A 25346-nucleotide genomic window follows, 5' to 3' on the forward strand; every position below is an offset into this window, starting at 1 on the left:
CCTTTCATCACTTTAAATATATCTTGCCACTCCCTTCTGGCCTGTAGAGTTTCTGCTGAAAGATCAGCTGTTAACCTTATAGGGATTCCCTTGTATATTATTTGTTGCTTTTCCCTTGCTGATTTTAATATATTTTGTGTTTAATTTTTGTTTCATTCATATGTGTCTCAGTGTGTTTCTCCTTGGGTTTATCCTGTACGCGACTCTCTGCATTTCCTGGACTTGACTATTTCCTTTCCCATGTTGGGGAAGTTTTTAACTATAATTTCTTCAAATATTTTCTCAGACCATTTCTTTTTTTCTTCTTCTTCTGGGACACCTTTAATTTGAATGTTGGTGCGTTTAATGTTGTCTCAGAGGTCTCTGACACTGTCCTCCACTCCTTTCATTCTTTTTTCTTTATTCTGCTCTGTGGCAGTTATTTCCACCCTTCTATCTTCCAGCTCGCTTATCCGTTCTTCTGCCTCAGTTATTCTGCTATTGATTCCTTCTAGAGTTTTTTTTTTTTTTTTTTTGGCGATATGTGGGCCTCTCACTGTTGTGGCCTCTCCTGCTGCGGAGCACAGGCTCCGGACGTGCAGGCTCAACGGCCATGGCTCACGGGTCTAGCCACTCCATGGCATGTGGACACGAACCCATGTCCCCTGCATCGGCAGGCAGACTCGCAACCACTGAACCACCAGGGAAGCCCTAGAGTATTTTTAATTTCAGTTATTGTGCTGTTCATTACTGTTTGTTTGCTCTTTAGATCTTCTAGGTCCTTGTTAAATATTTCTTGTATTTTGTCTATTATATTTCCAAGATTTTGAATCATCTTTACTATCATTACTCTGAATTCTTTATCAGGTACTTTGCCTATTTCCTCTTCATTTATTTGGTCTTGTGGGTTTTTATCTTGCTCCTTTGCCTGTAAGATATTTCTCTGTCTTCTCATTTTGTGTAATTTACAGTATTTGATGTCTCCTTTCCCTCGGCTGCAGGGTCGTAGTTCCTCTTGCTTCTGTTCTCTGCCCGGTGGTGGGGTTGGTCCAGTGTCTTGTGTAGGATTCCTGATGGGAGGGACTGGTGCTTGCGTTCTGGTGGGTGAAGCTGAGTCTTTTCCCTCTGATGAATAGGGCCGTGTCAGGTGGTATGCTTTGGGGTGTCTGTGAGCTTAGCATGGCTTTAGGTAGTCTGTGTGCTGATGGGTGCATTTGTGTTCCTGTCTTGTTGGTTGTTTGGTGTGAGATGTCCAGCACTGGGAGCTGCTGGCAGTTGGGTGAAGCCGGGTCTTGGATTCAGATAGAGGCCTCCGTGAGAGCTCTCAGAGATTAATCTTCCCTGGGGCTGGGAATTCTCTACTGGTCCAGCATCCTAGACTCAGTGTTCCCACTCCAGAACCTCAGGCCCGACTTCTGGTCGAGGGACCAACACCCTGCAAGTCGCTTGTCTCGGCAATAAAGGGGTTTAAAAAAAAAAAAGAAAAAAAAGTCTAACAAAACCCCAGATAAATGGTAAAAATTAAAATCAAACAAATAGAAACAGAAACAAGGAAATGCTCACACACAAAAGAAACAGAAACAGAACCAAGTAAAGCAAATAGCAAGAGAACAACCAGACAAACAAAAGAACCCAAGAACAAAATCAACAATTAAGAAGAAAGCCGACAAAAACCCAAAACCAAAAAACAAAACTACAGCAGAGTGCCAACCGAAGAATGAAGCAAGGAAACAAAACAAACTGAAAAAAATGACATTTTAAAGAAGAATAAGAAGAGAAAGAGAAAGGGGAAAGAAGACAGAACAGAAAAGCAACATAGAAACAGAAATCTAAAAAAGTAATAATAAAGTAGAAAATATATTAAAGAAAAAAAAAGACAAACAAAACCCCAGAGAAACGTTAAAAACAAAACCAAACAAACAAAAACAGAAACAAGGAAATACACACACACGTAAAAGAAACAAAAACAGAGGCAAATAAAACAAAAAGCAAGAGAACAACCAGACAAATAGAACTCAAAGATGAAATCAATTAGGATTAATACTAACAGAAACACATAACCTAAAAACAAAACCAAAGCAGTGTGCCCACTGAAGAATAAAGCAAGGAAATAGAACAAACTGATAAAAATGATTTTAAAATAATAATAATAAAATAAAAAGGGAAAAAACACAGAACAGAAAAGCAAAATAGAAATGGAAATATTTTTAAAAACTGAAGAAAAAAATTAGGGAAAAGAACACAGAACAACAGAAAAGCAAAGTAAAAACAGAAATGTATAAAAAAATAAATATGTTATAAAACACAAAGATACCAAAAGACTAAAAAAAAAAAAAAAAACTAAAACAAGAACAAACACAAAAAGAAAGAAAAAGAAACCAAAGAAAAAAAAAAAAGAAGTCAGAACCAACAACAGAATGAATCAAAACATAATAAAATTAATAGTAATAATTATGTTTCCCTGGGGTATCTGCTGTGAAGGTCCTTGCACACGCAGTGAGCCACAGTCCCCCTCCACCTCCCCAGGAGCCCCTCCTCTGCCTCTGGGCTGTTCTCCAGACCTGCTGTGGGCCCTGTGGGGACCCCTCTGACTCTGATGTGGCCCACTTCCTGCGTGTGCTGCCCCCAAAGTCCACAGCTGCCAGAGCTGGACCGTTTTCATTTGTGGGAACACTCATTGTCTACTCAGATGTTCCATAGACACAGGGTCTTCCTAGCTGACCATGGGGATTTAATCTGCAGCTTGTACAGCTGGTGGAAAGATTTTCCATCCTCTTCCTTAGTCACCCCGTCCCTGGGGTTCAGGTTTGGTTTTATCCCCACCTCTGCGTGTGGTCCGCCCGCAGGAGTCCGGTCCTGAGGCTGCCTTGGAGCTCTTGGGTCTGGCCCTGTGAGGACCGGGTGCAGAGGTGGTATGAACTGCTTGGATCACGGGAGCCCCAGCGGCGCCAAATGCACAGGGGAGCCGGCAGCCATGGGTGCAAGAGATATGGCCCTAGTGAGGGCCTTTTCCAGCGCCCAGCATAAGGCACGTGAGGGCCAGCCCTGGCTGGGGTTTTTCTGGCACCCAGCCTAAGGCATGTAAGGGCCAGCCCTGAGAGGGTGGCTGTTTATTTTTTTAATTGCCCTGCAGCCAGCACACAAGAGCCAGCCCTGAGCAGGCTTCCTTTATTGTCGTCGGCAGGCAGCGACATGTGGGGAGAGAGAGGTTACAATAGTGGCTCCTCCCCCTGCGTGGGACTCAGCAGTAGTGCCCTGCTTCCATGGCTGTCCAGTCTTCCTCCATAGGCATTCCCTGCTGCGGATTTCTTCCCTCCCGTCCCCTCAGTCCGTCTCCCCACAACCAACAGCAGTTCTCCAGTCCCCACACACCAGCTCCCAGCCCCCTTGCACACCTGTGAACACACATCCCAGTGTGGGGCACATAGGGCCGTGGTACGGACCGTCTGTGTAGTTCTCACTCTGTTCCGTCTGCCACAGATCAGCAGCTTCAAGCTCTTCCGACAGCGTCAAATGCTTCCATTCTGTCCCAGTGGATTTCCCCATCGGAGAGGGGGTATCCCCATTAGAGAGGGGGTTTCCCCGCATTTGGGAATCTCTCCTCTGCTTCAGCTCCCCCTCCCCGGGGGTGCAGGTCCCATTCCGCTTCCTCTCCTCCTCTTTCTCCCTTCCTTTTTTCCATCCTACCCAGTTATGCAGGGATCTTTATAGTCCTTTACATTGTCCAAGGTCTTCTGCTAGTTTTCAACTGGCATTCAGTGAGAATTGTTGCATCTATAGATGTACTCCTGATGCATCCATGGAGAGAGATGAACTCCACGTCTACCTACTCCTCCGCCATCTTGAATCCTCCTAAATTTTTGTCTTAAAGTTACTCCTGTAGAAAAATACTGTAAACCTTGGAAAGTATGTGCTTATTTTATATAACCATTTCAAGCTATACGATAAAAATGAAATTCTGAATATTAGTATTTAGCTCTCTCTCATCCCTTTTTACAATTCCTCCAGTCCAGTACTCCTTTATCTAGTAAACTTCCTTTCTGCTTTTCCAATTTCTATTCACATCACCCTCAGGTAAGTACAGAAATTTGCAGCCACGTTGAGAGTATGTACCCTCCATTTCCAGAACAGCATTCAGAAAGGAAGGAAAAAGGCCAATAACAGGATGACCACGCACTCAGAGCACTGTGCTCCCAGCAAAGCCACCTATGGGCAGGTTTACTAATTGACCCAACTGTGCTGTACAGCCACTGCCAAACTGCCAGGAGTGGAAAGGAGCATTTGAAAAGGAGAAGAGTCGGCAAATTATCTGTGTTGTGTCTGGAGAATGATTGCATTTTCATATGAAATTCAAAACATTATACACATTTTGAAGTAAAAGGATATTACTACAACTTTTGGCAAAATTAGAGTTTACTTACCAGCCACATCTACATTCTAAACATAAAATATACGTCAATGCATGTTTGTACATTTAAATAAGTTAAATGTGTTTATTTTCACTTCACAAAGCTTATTTTCACTGTTACAAAGATAGTAGTTTATAAACCTAATCAGGAAATACTTTCTTGTTAAATTCTATTCTCAAAGCTTCAGAAAAACACTTTGAATTTTTAAATTTCTTTAGTTCTCTTTATTAAGGTAAAATTGAAAGAATGTGCAAATACCTTAGCATGAAAAGGTAAATATGGGTTCCTATTTTTTTTAAGTGTGCAAAAAAAAGGCATTCTTCAAAAAAAAAAAAGAAAAAATCCAAATTTAATCATATTTTTCCCCCAAAGGGGCTAACTATCCAAAATGTGCATTAGTCATTTTCTTGTTCCTCTAGAAACAATTTATAAAAGTTGGATGATTTCAGCAGTCTCAAATAGTTTAGCTGTAAGACTACCTATAGCTCATGAGAATGAAATAAATGATTTTAAAATCCTTTCCAAAATTTCCATCATCCTAGAATTATATATTACCTCTTGGTTCCTTCCACTGGAACTAAAAAAAGTTAAAATGAGTAGCTCTTAAGCTCTGTGGGACTGATAATATGAAGAGGAACAAGAAATAAAAGATGATAACTTACAAGGCAGAGGTTACTCGATCCTGGAATGAATCTGCGGGAATCCAATTTGAGCCTTTCAGAAATATTGGAAGTCCATTAATTTTGAAGTAGAAACTCAGACCACGAGATCCTTTTATGGGCTCTTCTATGAGTTCCACTGTCCTAAAATAAACCTATTATTAACAGAATTAAATAATGAATATGAAATTTAAAACATAAGCATATGACAAAACCAAACTGTATTGTTTACTATAGCCTTAAAAAAATAAGCCAAAGAGATTTTTTTTTTTTTTACAGTACGCGGGCCTCTCACTGTTGTGGCCTCTCCCTCTGCAGAGCACAGGCTCCAGACGCGCAGGCTCAGTGGCCATGGCTCACGGGCCCAGCTGCTCCGCGGCACGTGGGATCCTCCCAGACCGAGGCATGAACCCGTGTCCCCTGCATCGGCAGGCAGACCCTCAACCACTGTGCCACCAGGGAAGCCCCCAAAAGAGATTTTTTTTAAAGTAAACTTCTGAGCAGTTTACAGGAACATAAATTAGTGTTAATTTTCTATCTGCCATGAAGTACTTAATATGGAAGTGCACGTTTTAGAAAAAATATATATAAAGAAATTATTGCCAGGTCCTGTTATTTCTCTTTGAAAAGAAGAATACAGAAACCATTAAAGAGTGAAATACACTGTAGCCTTCCCCATGATGTAGGCATTTGCAATTATGTCAAAAGAAATATATTTGAGATAACACTTCAAAATTAAAGCAAAAACTGATACTATTTCACAAAAGTGGGGAAAATATGTCACCAGTTAATCTGATGCATCTTTGAAAAACACATTCTCATTTCAGTGTTATTAAAATGTGCCAAAACATGCATCTTAGAATCAAAGAAATACAGTACAAGGTATTTCATAATCTAACAACTTTCCAATTTTAATAGCACATAATTATAAAGTCATTTTGCTTAATGGGCAATTTAATCCTAACTAATTATCGCATCAAACTCAATGTCTGAGACGGCACTGGTATGGAGACTGGAGATGTAAGCGGTGCTCCAACTGAAAGAAAAGATGGAAGCACACAGTCCAGTGTTATCCTTGCTACGTGAGAAGCTGAGACCTTTGTCCCTGTGACAGTCCAGCCAGGTTTCCCTACAGTTAAGAAGTGAGCAGCAAGACCCTAGATAGAAAAGATTGACATTCTTATCCAAATCTTCATTCTTCCCAGCCATAAACTGGATCAACTACTGAGAGACACAGTTCTACACCAACAAAGCCCCGTTTTGAAACCAAGATTATGCATTTCTTCTCTAGTTAAAAATAATTAATAAATCAACTTATTTCATGTAATAAAAGTGCCCACCATTGTTCCACTTTCTGACCCTTGCCCTAATTAATATGACATGACAAAAGATATCAGAGTTAACTTTATGAGAAGACACAGAACAAGGCCTGGATGAGGAGGATCTTGACATGGAATTACCACAACTGTTTTAGGATGCAAAAATGTAAAAAAATAATGGTTACTTTCAGAGGTAACTTTTAAAACATCTTGATGGTAGATTCAAACATCTAGAACAGCAGTTCTTTAAATGTGGCCAGGATACCATATGAGATCCCTGGAAACCTTTCAAGGGGGTTCCTGAGTTCAAAATTATTTTCACAGGAAAGCTAAAACATCATTTGCCTTTTTCACTCTTACTCTCTTTTGAGTGTACAGTGGAATTTTCCAGAAGCTATGTGATGTGTAATGACATGGCCATTCTGACAGCTAATGGAATGTGTGCTTGTGTATTCTGGTGTGTTCTACTTCTCTAGCAGAGGTTGAGGGTATGAAGAGGTACATTTCCAGAGATTACCTCAATTTGTTCTCAGCACTACTGTGCTCTTACTAGCTGCCGCTGGTTATTCCTGCTATAATCTCTGTAGCCTCATTACTGTTCAATAAATTCATATTTTGAATCTCAAAGTTTTCCTTGCAACTTACACAGAAACACAAAAGGACTAGGTACCTTTTATTAACTTGTTTCATGTAATATTCTTAAGTTTTCAAATAAAAACAAATTTTAATTTTAATTGAGACTCATTTAAACAATACTTTATCTCATTCTAAAAGAAAACTTACTTCTAATATACTTTTTCCTAATTTTTGTCTTAAATTGTTGTCTTAAAATGGGATTAGAAGACTAACATTCTCACCTACAACCACACTGTCTACATTTAAAAGTGCTGAAAAAAATGAAACTGACAGAGAGTCTTCTGACTCAAGGAAGGGAGGAATCTACTCCAAAGAAACTGGATGAAATGATAAATAAGAAATGAGATTGTGATGAAAGCCATATTGTCCTCCACTTTGTAGATGTTAATAATTTATCTTATTGTATCTTATGCAATGGAACATTTAAAAATTAATATTTATGGTGACAGTTATGTTGTAGTATCGTTTTGAGACCAATCATTCTAAGTATAAAGAAAAAGGAACTGAATATTTTAAACTTAGATGGATAAACTCTTCAAAAGGCTAACATTCTTTATTACATTGTAATACACTGTTTTACATCATATTACAATGTTTCTCAAACTAGAAATGACAAAGCACTAGAATATCTCATAGGGTTGGTTTTGACACTGCATTTGCTGGAGAAGCACATATATTAGCTGAGAGAGTTTTACAGTGGGTAACACTGCTGGTGCCTTGGCAAAAATCAAGGCAGTGCCTCCAAACTGTGCTAGTAGGCATTGTATCCTTCACTTTCATGCATTATTGGGGGGGGGCGGGGGGGGACAGTTTCACTTCAGGATGTCCTTGATAAAGCAATAAAAATTATTAACCCCCAACCTTGAGTACACATCACTGTACTAGACTGTATGATGAAATACAAACTATGAATAAAGCATCACGCACGATGAATGTCTTAAGGAAAAGTATCTGGGCCACAGTTTGAGTTGTAAGCTGAATAAGCCATCTGGTTTATAAAACCTGGTTTTTTTAACTTGAAAGAACTGCCAGACAAACTATGGTTATTCAGACTTGGTGACTTGGTAGACATTTTCTTGAAAATGACTGAAGTGAGTCTTGTCAGTTCAAGGCAAGTAACAGTTAAAAATGAGGATTCAGGAAAACTTGTACAACAACCATGAGCTTGAGAGCTTCCCAAAAGTCATCAATGGTAATGTTAACAAATCTGAATGTGATTCATACACTAAAATGGTTTAACATTTGAAAACATTTAAAAATCTCCAGATGCCAACATTTTTCAAATAACCAATGCATTATATTACAGTAACATGTATGGATAAAAAATCCATTATGGGAAGCAAGAAGAACTACAATCCTGCAGCCTGTAGAACAAAAACCACATTCACAGAAAGACAAGATGAAAAGGCACAGGACTACATACCAGATAAAGGAACAAGATAAAACCCCAGAAAAACAACTAAATGAAGTGGAGATAGGCAACCTTCCAGAAAAAGAATTCAGAATAATGAGAGTGAAGATGATCCAGGACCTCGGAAGAAGAATGGAGGCAAAGATCGAGAAGATGCAAGAAATGTTTAACAAAGACCTAGAAGAATTAAAGAACAAACAGGGTTTCCCTGGTGGCGCAAGTGGTTGAGAGTCCGCCTGCCGATGCAGGGGACACGGGTTCGTGCCCCGGTCTGGGAAGATCCCACATGCCGCAGAGCGGCTAGGCCCGTGAGCCATGGCCGCTGAGCCTGCGCGTCCGGAGCCTGTGCTCCGCAACGGGAGAGGCCACAACAGTGAGAGGCCCGCATACCACAAAATAAATAAATAAATAAATAAAGAACAAACAAACAGAGATGAACAATACAATAACTGAAATGAAAACTACACTAGAAGGAATCAATAGCAGAATAACAAGGCAGAAGAATGGATAAGTGACCTGGAAGAGAGAATGGTGGAATTCACTGCTGTGGAACAGAATAAAGAAAAAAGAATGAAAAGAAATGAAGACAGCCTAAGAGACCTCTGGGACAACATTAAACGCAACAACATTTGCATTATAGGGGTCCCAGAAGGAGAAGAGAGAAAGAAAGGACCCGAGAAAATATTTGAAGAGATTATAGTCGAAAACTTCCCTAACATGGGAAAGGAAATAGCCACCCAAGTCCAGGAAGTGCATCAAGTCCCATACAGGATAAACCCAAGGAGAAACATGCCAAGACACATAATAATCAACCTGACAAAAATTAAAGACAAAGAAAAATTATTGAAAGCAATAAGGGAAAAACAACAAATAACATACAAGGGAACTCCCATAAGGTTAACAGCTGATTTCTCAGCAGAAACTCTACAAGCCAGAAAGGAGTGGCATGATAAACTTAAAGTGATGAAAGGGAAGAACCTACAACCAAGATTACTCTACCCGGCAAGGATCTCATTCAGATTCAATGGAGAAATCAAAAGCTTTACAGACAAGCAAAAGCTAAGAGAATTCAGCACCACCAAACCAGCTCTACAACAAATGCTAAAGGAAATTCTCTTGGTGGGAAACACCAGAGAAGAAAAGGATCTACAAAAACAAAAACAAAACAATTAAGAAAATGGTCATAGGAACATACATATCAATAATTACCTTAAATGTGAATGGATTAAATGCTCCAACCAAAAGACACATGCTTGCTGAATGGATACAAAAACAAGACCCATATATAGCTATCTACAAGAGACCCACTTCAGACCTAGGGACACATACAGACTTAAAGTGAGGGGATGGAAAAAGATATTCCAAGGAAATGGAAATCAAAAGAAAGGTGGAGTAGCAATACTCATATCAGATAAAATAGACTTTAAAATAAACAGTGTTACAAGAGACAAGGAAGGACACTACATGATGATCAACGGTTCAATCCAAGAAGAAGATATAACAATTATAAATATATATGCACCCAACATAGAAGCACCTCAATGCATAAGGCAACTGCTAACAGCTATAAAAGAGGAAATCGACAGTAACACAATAATAGTGGTGGACTTCAACACCTCACTTACACCAATGGACAGATCATCCAAAATGAAAATAAATAAGGAAACAGAAGATTTAAATGACACAATAGACCAGATAGATTTATTGATATTTATAGGACATTCCATCCCAAAACAGCAGATTACACTTTCTTCCCAAGTGCACAAGGAACATTCTCTAGGATAGATCACATCTTAGGTCACAAATCAAGCCTCAGTAAATTTAAGAAAATTGAAATCATATCAAGCATCTTTTCTGACCACAATGTTATGAGATTAGAAATGAATTACAGGGAAAAAAACATAAAAAACACAAACACATGGAGGCTAAACAATACGTTACTGAATAACCAAGATATCACTGAAGAAATCAAAGAGGAAATCAAAAAATACCTAGAGACAAATGACAATGAAAACACAACAATCCAAAACCTATGGGATGCAGCAAAAGCAGTTCTAAGAGGGAAGTTTATAGCTATACAAGCCTACTTTAAGAAACAAGAAAAATCTCAAGTAAACAATCTAACCTGACACCTAAAGGAACTAGAGACAGAAGAACAAACAAAACCCAAAGTTAGCAGAAGGAAAGAAATCATAAAGATCAGAGCAGAAAAAAATGAAATAGAAACAAAGAAAACAATAGCAAAGATCAATAAAACTAAATGCTGGTTCTTTGAGAAGATAAACAAAATTGATAAACCATTAGCCAGACTCAAGAAAACGAGGGAGAGGACTCAAATCAATAAAATTAGAAATGAAAAAGGAGAAGTTACAACAGACGCCGCCGAAATACAAAGCATCCTAAGAGACTACTACAAGCAACTCTATGCCAATAAAATGGACAACCTGGAAGAAATGGACAAATTCTTAGAAAGGTATAACATTCCAAGACTGAACCAGGAAGAAAGAGAAAATATGAACAGACCAATCACAAGTAATGAAATTGAAACTGTGATTAAAAATCGTCCAGCAAACAAAAGTCCAGGACCAGATGGCTTCACAGGGGAATTCTATCAAACATTTAGAGAAGAGCTAACACCCATCTTTCTCAAACTCTTCCAAAAAACTGCAGGGGAAGGAACACTCCCAAACTCATTCTATGAGGCCACCATCACCCTGATACCAAAACCAGACAAAGATACTACAAGAAAAGAAAATTACAGGCCAATATCACTGATGAATATAGATGCAAAAATCCTCAACAAAATACTAGCAAACAGAATCCAACAACACATTAAAAGGATCACATACCATGTTCAAGTGGGATTTAACCCAGGGATGCAAGGATTCTTCAATATATGCAAATCAATCAACGTGATACACCATACTAACAAAATGAAGAATAAAAACCATATGATCATCTCAATAGATGCAGAAAAAGCTTGTGACAAAATTCAACACCCATTTATGATAAAAACTCTCCAGAAAGTGGGCATAGAGGGAAGCTACCTCAACATAATAAAGGCCATATACGACAAACCCAGAGCAAACATCATTCTCAATGGTGAAAAACTGAAAGCATTTCCTCTAAGATCAGGAACGAGACAAGGATGTCTACTCTCACCGCTATTATTCAACATAGTTTTGGAAGTCCTACCCACAGCAATCAGAGAAGAAGAAGAAATAAAAGGAAAACAAATTGGAAAAGAAGAAGTAAAACTGTCACTGTTTGCAGATGACATGATACTATACATAGAGAGTCCTAAAAATGTCACCAGAAAACTACTAGAGCTAATCAGTGAATTTGGTAAAGTTGCAGGATACAAAATTAATGCACAGAAATCTCTTGCATTCCTGTACAGTAATGATGAAAAATCTGAAAGAGAAATTATAGAAACACTCCCATTTACCATTGCAACAAACAGAATAAAATACCTAGGAATAAACCTACCTAGGGAAACAAAAGACCTGTATGCAGAAAACTATAAGACACTGATGAGAGAAATTAAAGATGATACCAACAGATGGAGAGATATACCATGTTTTTGGATTGGAGGAATCAATATTGTGAAAATGACTATACTGCCCAATGCAATCTACAGATTCAATGCAATCCCTATCAAATTACCAATGGCATTTTTTTACAGAACGAGAACAAATCATCTTAAAATTTGTATGGAGACACAAAAGATCCCGAATAGCCAAAGCAACCTTGAGGGGAAAAAAACGGAGCTGAAGGAATCAGACTCCCTGACTTCAGACTACACTACAAAGCTACAGTAATCAAGACAATATGGTACTGGCACAAAAACAGAAACATAGATCAATGGAACAAGATAGAAAGCCCAGAGATAAACCCATGCATCTATGGTCAACTAATCTATGACAGAGGAGGCAAAGATATACAATGGAGAAAAGACAGTCTCTTCAATAAGTGGTGCTGGGAAAACTGGACAGCTACATGTAAAAGAATGAAATTAGAACACTCCCTAACACTATACACAAAAATAAACTCAAAATGGATTCGAGACCTAAATGTAAGACCGGACACTATAAAACTCTTAGAGGAAAACATAGGAAGAACACTCTTTGACATAAATCACTGCAAGATCTTTTTTGATCCACCTCCTAGAGTAATGGAAATAAAAATAAACAAACGGGACCTAATGAAACTTCAAAGCTTTTGCACAGCAAAGGAAACCATAAACAAGACAAAAAGACAACCCTCAGAATGGGAGCAAATATTCGCAAACGAATCAACTGACAAAGGATTAATCTCCAAAATATATAAACAGCTCATGCAGCTCAATATTAAAGAAACAAACAACCCAATCCAAAAATGGGCAGAAGACCTAACTTGACATTTCTCCAAAGAAGACATACAGATGGCCAAGAAGCACATGAAAAGCTGCTCAACATCACTAATTATTAGAGAAATGCAAATCAAAACTACAATGAGGTATCACCTCACACCAGTTAGAATGGGCATCATCAGAAAATATACAAACAACAAATGCTGGAGAGGGTGTGGAGAAAAGGGAACCCTCTTGCACTGTTGGTGGGAATGTAAATTGATACAGCCACTATGGAGAACAGTAAAAAACTAAAAACAGAATTACCATATGATCCACCAATCCCACTACTGGGCATATACCCAGAGAAAACCATAATTCAAAAAGACACATGCACCCCAATGTTCACTGCAGCATTGTTTACAACAGCCAGGTCATGGAAGCAACCTAAATGCCCATCGACAGACGAATGGATAAAGAAGATGTGGTACATATATACAATGGAATACTACTCAGCCATATAAAGGAAAAAACTGGGTCATTTTTTGAGATGTGGATGGATCTGAAGACTGTCATACAGACTGAAGTAAGTCAGAAAGAGAAAAACAAATATCGTATATTAACACATGTATGTGGAACCTAGAAAAATGGTACAGATGAACCAGTTTGCAGGGCAGAAGTTGAGACACAGATGTAGAGAAGGAATGTGTGGACACCAAGGGGAGAAAACTGCGGTGGGGTGGGGATGGTGGTGTGCTGAATTGGGCAATTGGGATTGACATGTACACACTGATGTGTATGAAACTGATGACTAATAAGAACCTGCAGTATAAAAAAACAAACAAAAAACAACTAATACTAAACTTTCTTTGGGTTATTTATATGGAAATATGTTAATATAAATGTTTTAGACATTACATGAAATTTCTAAAAATCTTATATGTTCTGGTACAATGTTATAAGTCATAATTCTAGTTATTACTTTAAAATGTGTATCTCAGAAATAACTAAATTTCCTTGTCAATTGCATTATTATGAACTTTCATCAAATCTTTAACCGTGGTCATTTTTAGTCTTTTGTCATTTATAGAGAGTTCTGGGTGTACTCTGATGCTTTTGCAAAAATGTTCCTATAAAAGGGTTTTGTCTTCAAGGAATTCATGGAAAAGACTCTGACAAGTACAGGTTTCTGGTAACTGACTATACTGCTGAACTGAATGAATAAGCATTTTCAGAACTCTAATGGAAAACTGATGAACTCATAAAAGTGCTAACAAAAGATCAAGATGAAAAAAAAATTAATCACATGTGACTGAGTGAACTGATGAGGATGATTATAATTTTTGTGAGTTTCTGTTTGAATAAAAAAAAAAATCCCACAGGGACTCAGAGGCAAAAAATATACAAATCAATTTTCACTGCAAAGTAAAGGAGCTGTTACAGTGGAGGATTACTGGACTGAATGTCAATATTATGACATTGTATGAGTGTGTTTCGTGTTTGGTAATTGCAATCACTGTTGCTTTTGTTGAGGTCATCCATTTACAATGCTTGGTGTCAGTTTATTTATCTCCTGTAAAAATAAAATAGTGTGTGTGAAAAAAAAATCCATTATGAAGAGAATGGTCTCATACCATACACAAAAATAGACTCAAAATGGCTTACATACTTAAATATAAGCCATGACACCATTAAACTCCTAGAAGAGAGCATAGGCAAAACATTCTCTGACATAAATCATACCAATGTTTTCTTAGGTCAGTCTCCCAAGGCAATAGAAATAAAAGCAAAAATAAACAAATGGGACCTAATCAAACTTACAGGCTTCTGCACAGCAAAGGAAACCATAAACAAAATGAGAGGACAACCTATGGACTGGGAGAAAATATTTGCAAATGATGCAACTGACAAGGGATTAATCTCCAAAATTCACAAACAGCTCGTGTGGCTCAATATCAGAAAAAACAAATAACCCCATCTAAAGATAGGCAGAAGATATAAATAGACATTTTCCAAAGAAGACATACTGATGGCCAACAGGAACGTGAAAAGATGCCCAGCATTACTAATTATTAGAGAAACGCAAATCAAAACTGCAAGATACCACCTCACACCAGTCAGAATGGCCATTATTAAAAAGTCTACAAATAACAAATGTTAGAGAGGGTGTGGAGAAAAGGGAACCCTCCTATACTGTTGGTGGGAATGTAAATTGGTGCAGCCACTATGGAAAACAGTATGGAGGTTCCTCAAAAAACTGAAAATAGAGTTGCCATATGATACAGCAATCCCACTCCTAGGCCTATATCCAGACAAAACTATAATTCAAAAAGACACATGCACCCCTATATTCATAACAGCACTATTCACAATAGCCAAGACATGGAAACAACCTAAATGTCCATCGACAGAGGAATGGATAAAGAAGATGTGGTACCTGTATACAGTGGAATACTACTCGGCCATAAAAAAGAACAAAATAATGCCCATTTGTGGCAACATGGATGGACCTAGAGATTATCATATTAAGTGAAGTAAGTCAAAAAGAGAAACACAAATACCATATGATATCACTTACATGTGGAATCTAAAATGTAATACAAATGAACTTATCTATGAAACAGAAACAGACTCAACCAGACAGAGTGGTTGCCAAGCAGAGGGGGAAGGCATGGAGTGGAATTTGGGGTTAGCAGATGCAAGCTACTATATATAGAATGGATAAATAACAAGGTCCTACTGTATAGTACAGGGAACTATATTCAATATCCTGTGATAAACTATAATGGAAAAGAATATTTAAAAAGAATGTATATATATGTATAACTGAATCACTTTGCCATACAGCAGAAATTAACACAACATTGTAAATGAACTATATACTTCAATTAAAAAAAATAAAAATCCATTACAAGTGCAAGATATACCAATAGATTTTAATGCAACGGAGTATAAACAGCTCATCAGAATGGTTTGACTCCACATTGCAACTAACCTTTAAGAAACTACCACTTGTTAAGTTCTAGTGCAGTACCCAAAAATACCCACAATTACCTGAAAAGGCTATTAAAATACTCCTCTCTTTTCCAACTATGTTATCTGTGTGAGGCCAGAATTTCTTCATATATTTCAACAAAAACAATATATTGCAAATTAATTGAAAGTAGAAGAAAATGAGAATCCAGCTGTCTCCTAATAAGCAAGACATTAGGCATGTAAAACAATCATTATTCTCACTAAATTTTTTTATTCTATAAATATATTTACTTATAATAAAACGACATATATTAACATGTCATGGGTTTAGTATTGTGAGTTGAAACGAATAAATAAAGATTTAAACCTCTGCTTTAATATTTACCACAAACAAAAGCACTTTAGGGTCCTCAATAATTTTTAAGAATATGAAGCAGTTGAGTCCAAAAAATTTTGAGAATCACTAATCGAGAAAAGAGAACTCACTTATTTCTTTATATCCATTAATGCTACAAACAGTATTAATGATAAAACACACCTTCTAACATAGTTTTTCATTTCTGTGCAAATTTTCTCAAGAAAAGACAGCTATCCCTATCTCCCAGTTCCTACAATAACAATTTTATGACCCCAGTCAAAGTAAACCCTAACCCACCTGACAGCGCCTCCGCCTCCAAGGTGAAGCAGTAATTACCAGGCACGTTTCCCTCTGCACATTCTTTGAGAGGTTAAAGGCTGGTCTGTCTATGATTAGTGTCAGTAAAACCACGTCCTCTGGCAATATTGACAGGTAACATAAAAGCCTTCTTCTACAGCAAGTGATTTTACCTCAGAGAAAATAATGGGCTCTGAGAAAGGTTTCTTGCAAAGACCCCTGAGTAACACATTTACAACCAGAGTGAATATACTATCTCCTTACAAAATCAAAAATATTTTAAACAGCTCAACAAAGTAAGTTACTGTCTAAAAGTAGAAGAGGGTGTAAATATCTAAGAACCTAAATGTGTAAGTCAAGCAGTTTGAATTAAAAAAATTTTTAATTTCCAAACTTTTCTATCTAATGTTGAAGGTTCTATTAGCAAGTCACTAAATTACTTTTTAAATTAGCTTCATGATCTCATTTTTAAAATAGAAGGATTAACTTTAAAAGTACAGGATAGCTGAACACTTTTTTTTAGACAAGAGTTAGGAATATCTTAACTGAAAGGCTTAAGAGGTTTGTGACTAATAAGTAAATACCATAAACTTCTCAAATTTCTTTCTCTGGCAGACCAAACAGATGATGATGTAATGAAGCATTGATTCATAAACTGAGTATTACTTCTCAGCTGTCTATAGTCAAATACTTAAAAAGCTGTCATAGTATCACTACATTCTCAAAAGAATAAGTTTCTTCTTTTTAAAAAAAAATAACTTATTTCTAAACATTGGCAAGTGTTAACTGAAATATTTTTCAAATAATTTTCATGCATTTCCAAAGTACACTTTCTAAAACAATTTCATCTCTACTGTCATGCATTTTTAGTGACAACCAACCCCACATTTCTGTCTGCTCTGAAAGTCCTCTAACATGCAGAAATACTGAGAAAACTGGTGCTGGATCTCCACAAAGAGCTCTCCTCAAACAGACCTGCACAAGAAGATGCAAGAGTGGCTCTCCTTGTGACCTAGAAGTCTGCAGACAGCAGCACACCCAGAAGTTAACAGATTAAAGTTCACATCAGCATAGTTACCTGATTGATATCTTTGTAGCCAGATGTATATTTCGTGTATCTGACACTAGATAGGATCACTTTTTAACATACCCCTCTTCTATATGACAAAATTATTTGCAGTAATAATAATGAAATAAAATGAATAATGATAGTGGCCAGAAAAAATGCAGACACTGAAAGGTCTCTTGTATTTAACTCCATATGAATAATCACACCGTTTTTTAAGTAAAATAAATGTTAGAGTACAAAAAAGGAAAAAGTACTGGATTCATGAATTTGATTGTATTAATTTTTTTAAAAAGAAACTAACATATCTACATATTGGTTTGTTATAGTAATGGATAATAATATTTGCTAACTTGAGCCTTAACTTCTAAAAATGTCAAGAACCTTGTCAAGGGCTTCCCTGGTGGCACAGTGGTTGAGAGTCCGCCTGCTGATGCAGGGGACACGTGTTTGTGCCCCGGGCCGGGAAGATCCCACATGCCGTGGAGCGGCTGGGCCCGTGAGCCATGGCCACTGAGCCTGTGCATCCGGAGCCTGTGCTCCGCAACAGGAGAGGCCACAACAGTGAGAGGCCCACGTACCGCAAAAAAAAAAAAAGAGTATAGCCAGATTTGTCAATCTATCCTTGAATAATTGATGGAAAAACACCTTTTATTAATTTTAATTTAGAAATGTTCTTTCAAATAAAGCCAAAGATATACAATATTTTGGGAAGGTATTAGATAAAAAGATAAGTCTGCAAGAGATTCATAAAAATTGCTCTTCACATTAAATTCCAAAAAAAGCAGTAGTATCCATGTCCGTTTCCTTGAGATCCATTCAAACTGCTTACAAATGCCCCTGGGTTCAAAATTTTTCCACATCTCAAGTATTTCTTCTGCAAAATCAGAGAAAATGGCTGAATGATAGTGAACACAGATATATGATCCATTGCTTTAGAGCAAGTCTCCAGTTCTTGGGGAAAACGGTTGGTATATTCAACATTGCTATTTTGATTTCTTCAGGTAACGTAAGATCAGCATCTCCTGTTGTTTCTCCTGGCACTCTTCTTCAAATTTTTATTCTTTTTTTTTCTATGTAAATGTCCATTTCCCTACAGTTTGTTTTTGAAAAATGAATAGCCTTCAAATTTTCTGTGCGCTTATCTTCAAAGACGAGTTTTAAAAGCTTGGAATTTCACTGTACATTGCTCAAAGCATATATATTTGTATCTGATTAACCTCATCTAAAATTCTACACTAAGGAGAGGGGAAAAAAAAAAAAGATAATTCTGAAGAGAAAACCCACACTAGCAGAGAACAAAATCTGAGCTGATTCACACGTGTCCACATTTGCTTTCGCTCACACAGGACTTCAAAGTTGAGATTAGCTTTTCAAAATTTAGCTTTATGGTGCCCTAGCTTCATAATGAGCATTCCTTTTGTCTAGGAAAGACTTTCTGCAGCTTTTTCCAATGATGAGGTGAGATTAAAAGGAATGAATAAAATTTTTCCAAACTTCCAGAAAATGTCACACATGAAGAAATGTTTCCAAAACAGCAAATTCTGCAAGGTTCAAAGAATGATTTTCAGGAGGCAGAAAAAATATATAGGATTAATCTCTTTGATTTTTGTATGAACTCCACTGTGAATACTGGCCACATACGCAGTACTCCTATAGAGTTGACCACAACAGAGGTTTAGAAAACAACGATCCTGTTGTTTCTTCTTTGTTGTTGTTGTTGTTTCAAGATATCTTCTGTGAGTACGGAGGCAGTCTTTCCAGAAATAAAAGAATGACTTCTTTATTTCAATTGTACCACCTTCTCTACAGACCTATATGATTAAGTCACACAGTTGATCTCTGTATGAAGCATCTGGAGTGCTATCAAAAAGATTTCCAAGGTACTTTGGGGTTTTTTAATATCTGCCGCTACTAAAGCATATCACTGATGTCATGTTTTACTTTGATTCTTTAGTTTTAAAACAATTATCAAGTTAAAAAAAAGAATAAATTTCAATTCTAAAGGTATTAAAATTAGTAAAAGATTTCATATATGAACCCAAATATGCACTTACCAAGCAAAATATTGCATATTAACACATCATAGTTAACACTTTTCTCTATTTCAAGTTTTTTTAAATAACGACAAGCTTTTTAGAGCAGTTTAGGGTTCATAGCAAAAGTGAGCGGAAGGTACAAAGATTACTCCCTGACCTGCACATGAATATCCACCCCCATCGTCCACATCCCCCACCACAGTGGTACATTTGTTACAATCGATAAACCTATATTGACACCTCATACTCACCCTAAGTCCATAGTTTACCTTAGGGTTCACTCACAGTGTTGCACATTCTATGAGTTTGGACAAATGTATAATAGCATGTGTCCATCACTATGGTATTAGAGTAGTTTCACTGTCCTAAAAATCCTCTGTGCTCTGCCTATTCATCACTCCCTCTTCCTCCCAACCCTTGGCAACTACTGATCTTTTAAATGTCTCCGTAGTTTTGTCTTTTCCAGAATATCACATACTTGGAATCATTTACAGATTGGCTTCTTTCACTTAGTGATATGCATTTAAGGTCCCTCCATGTCTCTTCATGGCTTTATAGCTCATTTCTTTTCAGTGCTGAGTAATATTCTATTGTCTGGATAGACCACAGTTTATTACTTTATCTACTTAAGGACACCTTGGTTGCTTCCAAGTTTTGGCAACTAGAAATAAAGCTGCTATAAACATTTATGTGCAAGTTTTTGTGTGGACATAAGTTTCCAACGTCTTTGGGTAAATACTGAGCAGCTTGATTGCTGGATCATACGGTAAGAGTATGTTTAGTTTTGTAAGAAACTACTAAACTATCTTCCGAAGTGACTGACTGTACCATTGGACACGCCCACCAGCAATGAATGACAGCTGCTGTTGCTCTACATCCTCACCAGCAGGTGGAATTGTCAGTGTTCCAAAGTCTGTCCATTCTTATAGATGGTAGTGCTATCTCATTGTTGTTTTAATTTGTATTTCCCTGACGACATACGATGTGGAGTATCTTTCCACACGCTTATTTGTTATCTGTATCTCTTCTCTGGTGAGATGTCTGTTAGATGTTTGACCCATTTTTTTAATTGGGTTATCTGTTTTCTTATTGTTGAGTTTTAAGCGTTCTTTACATATTTTGTTTAACAGATGTGTCTCTTGCAAATATTTTCTCCCATCCGTGACTTGTCTTCTCATTCTCTTAACATTGTCTTTGGCAACGCAGAAGTCTTTAACTTTAATAAAATCCAGCTTATCAATTATTTCTTTCCATTTTAAATTTTAAACATAAAAATAAGAACTCCAAGAGGTCACAATGAAGTAACTCATGTTGAGTTTCTTCTTTTTTATAACTACTGTGCTACTGTTTCTAATCTACTTTTAAATGCAAGAATATCTAATAAGACAGGGACTAGGGACATGAACTATGCCCAAAACAAGTTTAAACCATTCCAAACTGTTATGAACATACTTTCAAAATGACTGTATGAAGCTAAGTCCCCATGAGCCTGGGGACAACCATATAAAAGTTCTCCAAATTCACTTCCATGTAGAATATAATATTTATTAGAGGGTTAATAATAAAAATATGCTACATTGAAGCCTACAAATATGGTATTAAAACTCAAGTACAATTGCACACATGGGTAAAACAGACCAACAAAAGATTTTGGGGGGAGGAATATTTTATCACTGATGTTGCACAGAACTGCCAGAACATACTACTAATAAAAGACAGGCCACCTGTCGTCTACACCCAATGCTAACTGCTCCCATAGCCCACTCTGGGTAAGCCACTGCCTGTAGCCATTATGCCAAGGACTAGCAGTAACTACCAGAAGCTAGAGGAGACAAGGAAGGATCCTTCCCTGAAAACTTCAGAAGGAACATGGCCCTACCAAAACCTTGACTTTGGACTTCCAGCCTTCAAAATTGTGAGAAAATAAATTATTTTTATCTTAAGCTACTCATTTGTTATGGCTGTCCTAGGAAACCTGGGAAATACAGAAGGAAACACACTTCACATCTCTGTGGACCCTCAGTATTGATCAAAAGTACAGAAGTGGTCAGAAATACACCCTGATTATTCTGAATTCCGTATTTTTTGGCTATGTGCTTTTAAGGTCTTGAGAGAGCCAAGAGGAGCACTTTGAAAGAGGAAGTGGCACTGGGACCTCACTTTGAAAGAGGAAGTGGCACTGGGACCTCTTTCTGCCCTGTGCATATTGCAAAGATGAAACTGGGAACTCAAGAAACAAAGAACAAAGTGAAGTTTTTAAAGAACAAAACAGTAAAGGAAATCTCCGTTCTTTTTCTAATTGTAATAGCTAGGGGCAATCTTTTACCTCTTCTGGCTTGGGAACTGTGCAATGTGATTTCGGATTGTGGAATACATATGATTACATTGTTTCTTTCCCTACAGTAATTTAATTGGAGAATCTTGATGCCAGGTCAAATATAAACAGCAACTACCTTCTCTTGCTTTCAGCAAAAAGAGTTACCTTATATAGGGAATACTTGGAAGAGTCTTACAAAGTAAGTTGTGCTAAAGTGAAATATCAACTAAGTGATTTCCTAGTTTTCCAGAAAGGTAAACCATAACAGTCATTCCAAAATATTTATTATGCTCTTAACACACATACTACCTAGGCGATTCAATACAATCAATTAGTAGAATACAAATATTCAATTAGAGCAGAAAATGGCCAAAACAGTCATGGGGAAGATTTTCTTTTTTATTCCATTTACCCAGAGTAGCCTCTCCCACTACCATTTAGACACAAAGCTTTCTTTTGTGTTAAAAAATCAAGTTGGTTTCCTAAACTGATAAAGCCAACGCTCCCACACTCACATTCTAAGGTCCCTCTTGAAATAACTTGCTTGACAGACTTTATAATATCCCAACATTTGCTTTTATTTTTTAATTAATTAATTAATTTCTTTTTTTTTTTTTTTTTGCGGTACGTGGGCCTCTCACTGTTGTGGCCTCTCCCGTTGCGGAGCACAGGCTCCGGACGCGCAGGCTCAGCGGCCATGGCTCACGGGCCCAGCCGCTCCGCGGCATGTGGGATCTTCCCGGACCGGGGCACGAACCCGTGTCCACTGCATCGGCAGGCAGACTCTCAACCACTGCACCACCAGGGAAGCCCTAATTTATTTATTTTTGAAGTACTCATTAATTATCTCCCCTCATACTTAAACCATTTGCTCCGAAGCTACTCCTTTTAACAACACCAACAAAAATCTCAGTCATCAAGATATTCTTTCCCGTCCAAAAGAAATAGAGTCAGCATTTTCCCTTCCCCACAGCACCTGCATTCTTCTTATGACCCAGTACATCTCTGCCTGCGTGGGCTGCAACCAAAATCTGTAACTTCCCCAAGGCGTTCCGTCGGAGACTGTGCTGTCGTCTTCTGACGTGCCCAGTAAACAAAAGATTAAAACGCATACGTCTAACGTTGATGGAAGACAGGCAAGAAAGATATAAACCTAGCAATATGGATTTCAATGAGATACTTTAAAAGTAGAAATATTTTTGCGTAAAGCAAGCCCAGGATAACAATGAAACCATCAGGAAACATGAGCAGTAGAGAGCAGATAGGGAGAGGCCAGTGATGAGGGAAAAATACCCCTCTGATACAGTACCAAGTGTTAGCGAACATGGGAGCATGCAGAGTAAAGGTGAAATACCAACACTTTGGAAAACAATTTAGCATTCTCTGTAAAAGCTGAACCCATGCCTACCCTATGATCCAGCAATCCCACTCCAGCAGGAACGCTGTTGGGGGCATATGTGCTCCGAGTGTCATACGATAAAGTTCATAGCAGCATTATCCAAGAAAGCCAAAAGTGGAAACTACCCAAACTCAACAGCAGAATGTGTAATACAATGAAAGAGTACAAAGCAATGTAAGTAAACAAACCACAGCTACACACCACAACATATCTATAGAATATAGTGTTATAAGTCAGGACAGTGGATCTACGGGAAGGAAAGGGGGCAGTGACTGGGGAAGCTCGCACAGAGTGGGGAAGCTCTGAGGTGCTAGTAATGCTCCCGTTTCTGGATCAGGATGACAGTCACGTGAGTGTCCATTTTCTGATCATTCGTTAAGTGTTCCATTTATGTTCTGGTTTTTTTCTCTTGTGTGTTATACTACACAATAAATAAAAAAGAAATCCCAGTCTGACACATTCCCACCAAATAAAGGCTGGAAAGAAATCAAACTGAGAGAAAACAGGCAACGACGGCACATAGCAGTCGAATTTCTTGCTTGCTGAAACACTGGCAGCTCTGAAAACATTAAGAAATTCGGGACTGCCAAGAAACTGAATTCCCTGGAAGACCTACCCTGGATGGAAACAAAGGTGAATTAGGTATCAGCTCTCTTACCAAATTTGGCAATAACCTATACTTTTAATCTAAATTTCAAAAACAAACATTGATTCCTGAAACTTGCAAAACAGCTCAAATTTTTAAAGCATCCTGGTTTCCTCTTTTGAGCAATCATGGAAGTGCAGGGAGGCACAAGAGATCATTCAATCCAACCTCTACCAACCCAGTCAAGTGGACAAATAGACAAACACTCTTTAGAGCTCCCACTGCAAATGAATTCTGAGATGTTCCTCAGTTACCTGTTCTGGAATAAACAACCTTGACTAGGGCATAGCCTCTCCTGAGAGTAACCTTGATCTTATATGCTCCACTTCAAGCTCTCATCCTGCCCCACACCTAAATGAAAAAATACCATAGGGCTTCCCTGGTTGCGCAGTGGTTGAGAGTCCGCCTGCCGACGCGGGGGACACGGGTTCGTGCCCCGGTCCGGGAGGATCCCACATGCCGCAGAACGGCTGGGCCCGTGAGCCATGGCCGCTGAGCCTGCGTGTCCGGAGCCTGTGCTCCGCAACGGGAGAGGCCACAACAGTGAGAGGCCCACGTACCGCAAAAAAAAAAACACAGTAGGAGAATACTTATAAATAAAATAATGTGCAAAGTCTGGTCCATTAAAAAATATAAGTATACACATACCAGAAGCTTTTGAATGAATATAACTATTACTACTAATTATCTCTGAGTGGTGGGGTTGCAGAAGTTTTGTTGGTTTCTTCTTTTCCTACAAAGATCTGTATTGCTATTTTAACAAGAAATATACTTTTTTTCACAAAATATCTTAAAGTATTTGCTTACCTTAGCTGACTTTTCAAAACTTAAGCCTCCATCCAGCTTAAAAAGAACTGTCATGTTGTACCCAGTCTGGTTTCCATGTCCATGAGGCCACCAAGTTTCTATAGTAACACTCTTTTAAAAAATAATATGTCAGTCTAAGTAATCTGTGGCATATTTTCAGCAAAATAATATAGTAATTCAGAGTATCACATCAATTTCTCATAGACAAGCACAGAGCAATATAAATCTCTCTCCTTGTATTATGCCAAATTATACCAATCCATAGATAATATTTAAAAATGAACATGCTAGGAGTTTAGCATGGATTAATATACCAGAAGGGAAGGGAAATAACAAAATAACATGGGCATTCAGAAAAACAGCTCTTCCCATTGCAACACTCAGCTAACATGTATTCTACATTCTTAACATTTGGAATTGGACTTTGAGGTTAACTCTTCTTTCAAGCCCAGAACTAGAAAAGCGTTTTGAGTTCTTACTTTATCTGGACAGTTACTGAATGCTGATTTGCTCTATCCTTTTCAGCTCACAATTGTCAATTAGAGGAATAAGAAAAGGTAAAATCCAGTTCACTTCTACTTACGAAAGATCATAAGTTTAGAATTAGAATTCTGTATGTAGAATAAGTACCAATATTCAAAATAGTTTACAAATACCAAAAATAATCACAGCATTGAAGTATGATGCTTAGAATGTAT

General features: G+C 37.7%; 1 protein-coding gene across 1 annotated transcript in view; it reads right to left on the reverse strand.

Annotated features, from left to right (window-relative positions):
- MANBA (mannosidase beta) overlaps positions 1-25346 on the reverse strand; it is a 117575-nt gene that overhangs the window by 68777 nt on the left and 23452 nt on the right. Inside the window, exons 7-8 of the mRNA XM_065877569.1 lie at positions 24649-24759; positions 5051-5202 (exon numbers count right to left, since the gene is read on the reverse strand). Of these exons, the coding sequence (XP_065733641.1) occupies positions 5051-5202; positions 24649-24759 (263 nt within the window). The remainder of the gene's footprint in view (positions 1-5050; positions 5203-24648; positions 24760-25346) is intronic.

The sequence above is a fragment of the Phocoena phocoena genome, chromosome 5 (assembly GCF_963924675.1).
Source record: "Phocoena phocoena chromosome 5, mPhoPho1.1, whole genome shotgun sequence".
In the NCBI taxonomy this organism is placed as follows: domain Eukaryota; kingdom Metazoa; phylum Chordata; class Mammalia; order Artiodactyla; family Phocoenidae; genus Phocoena; species Phocoena phocoena.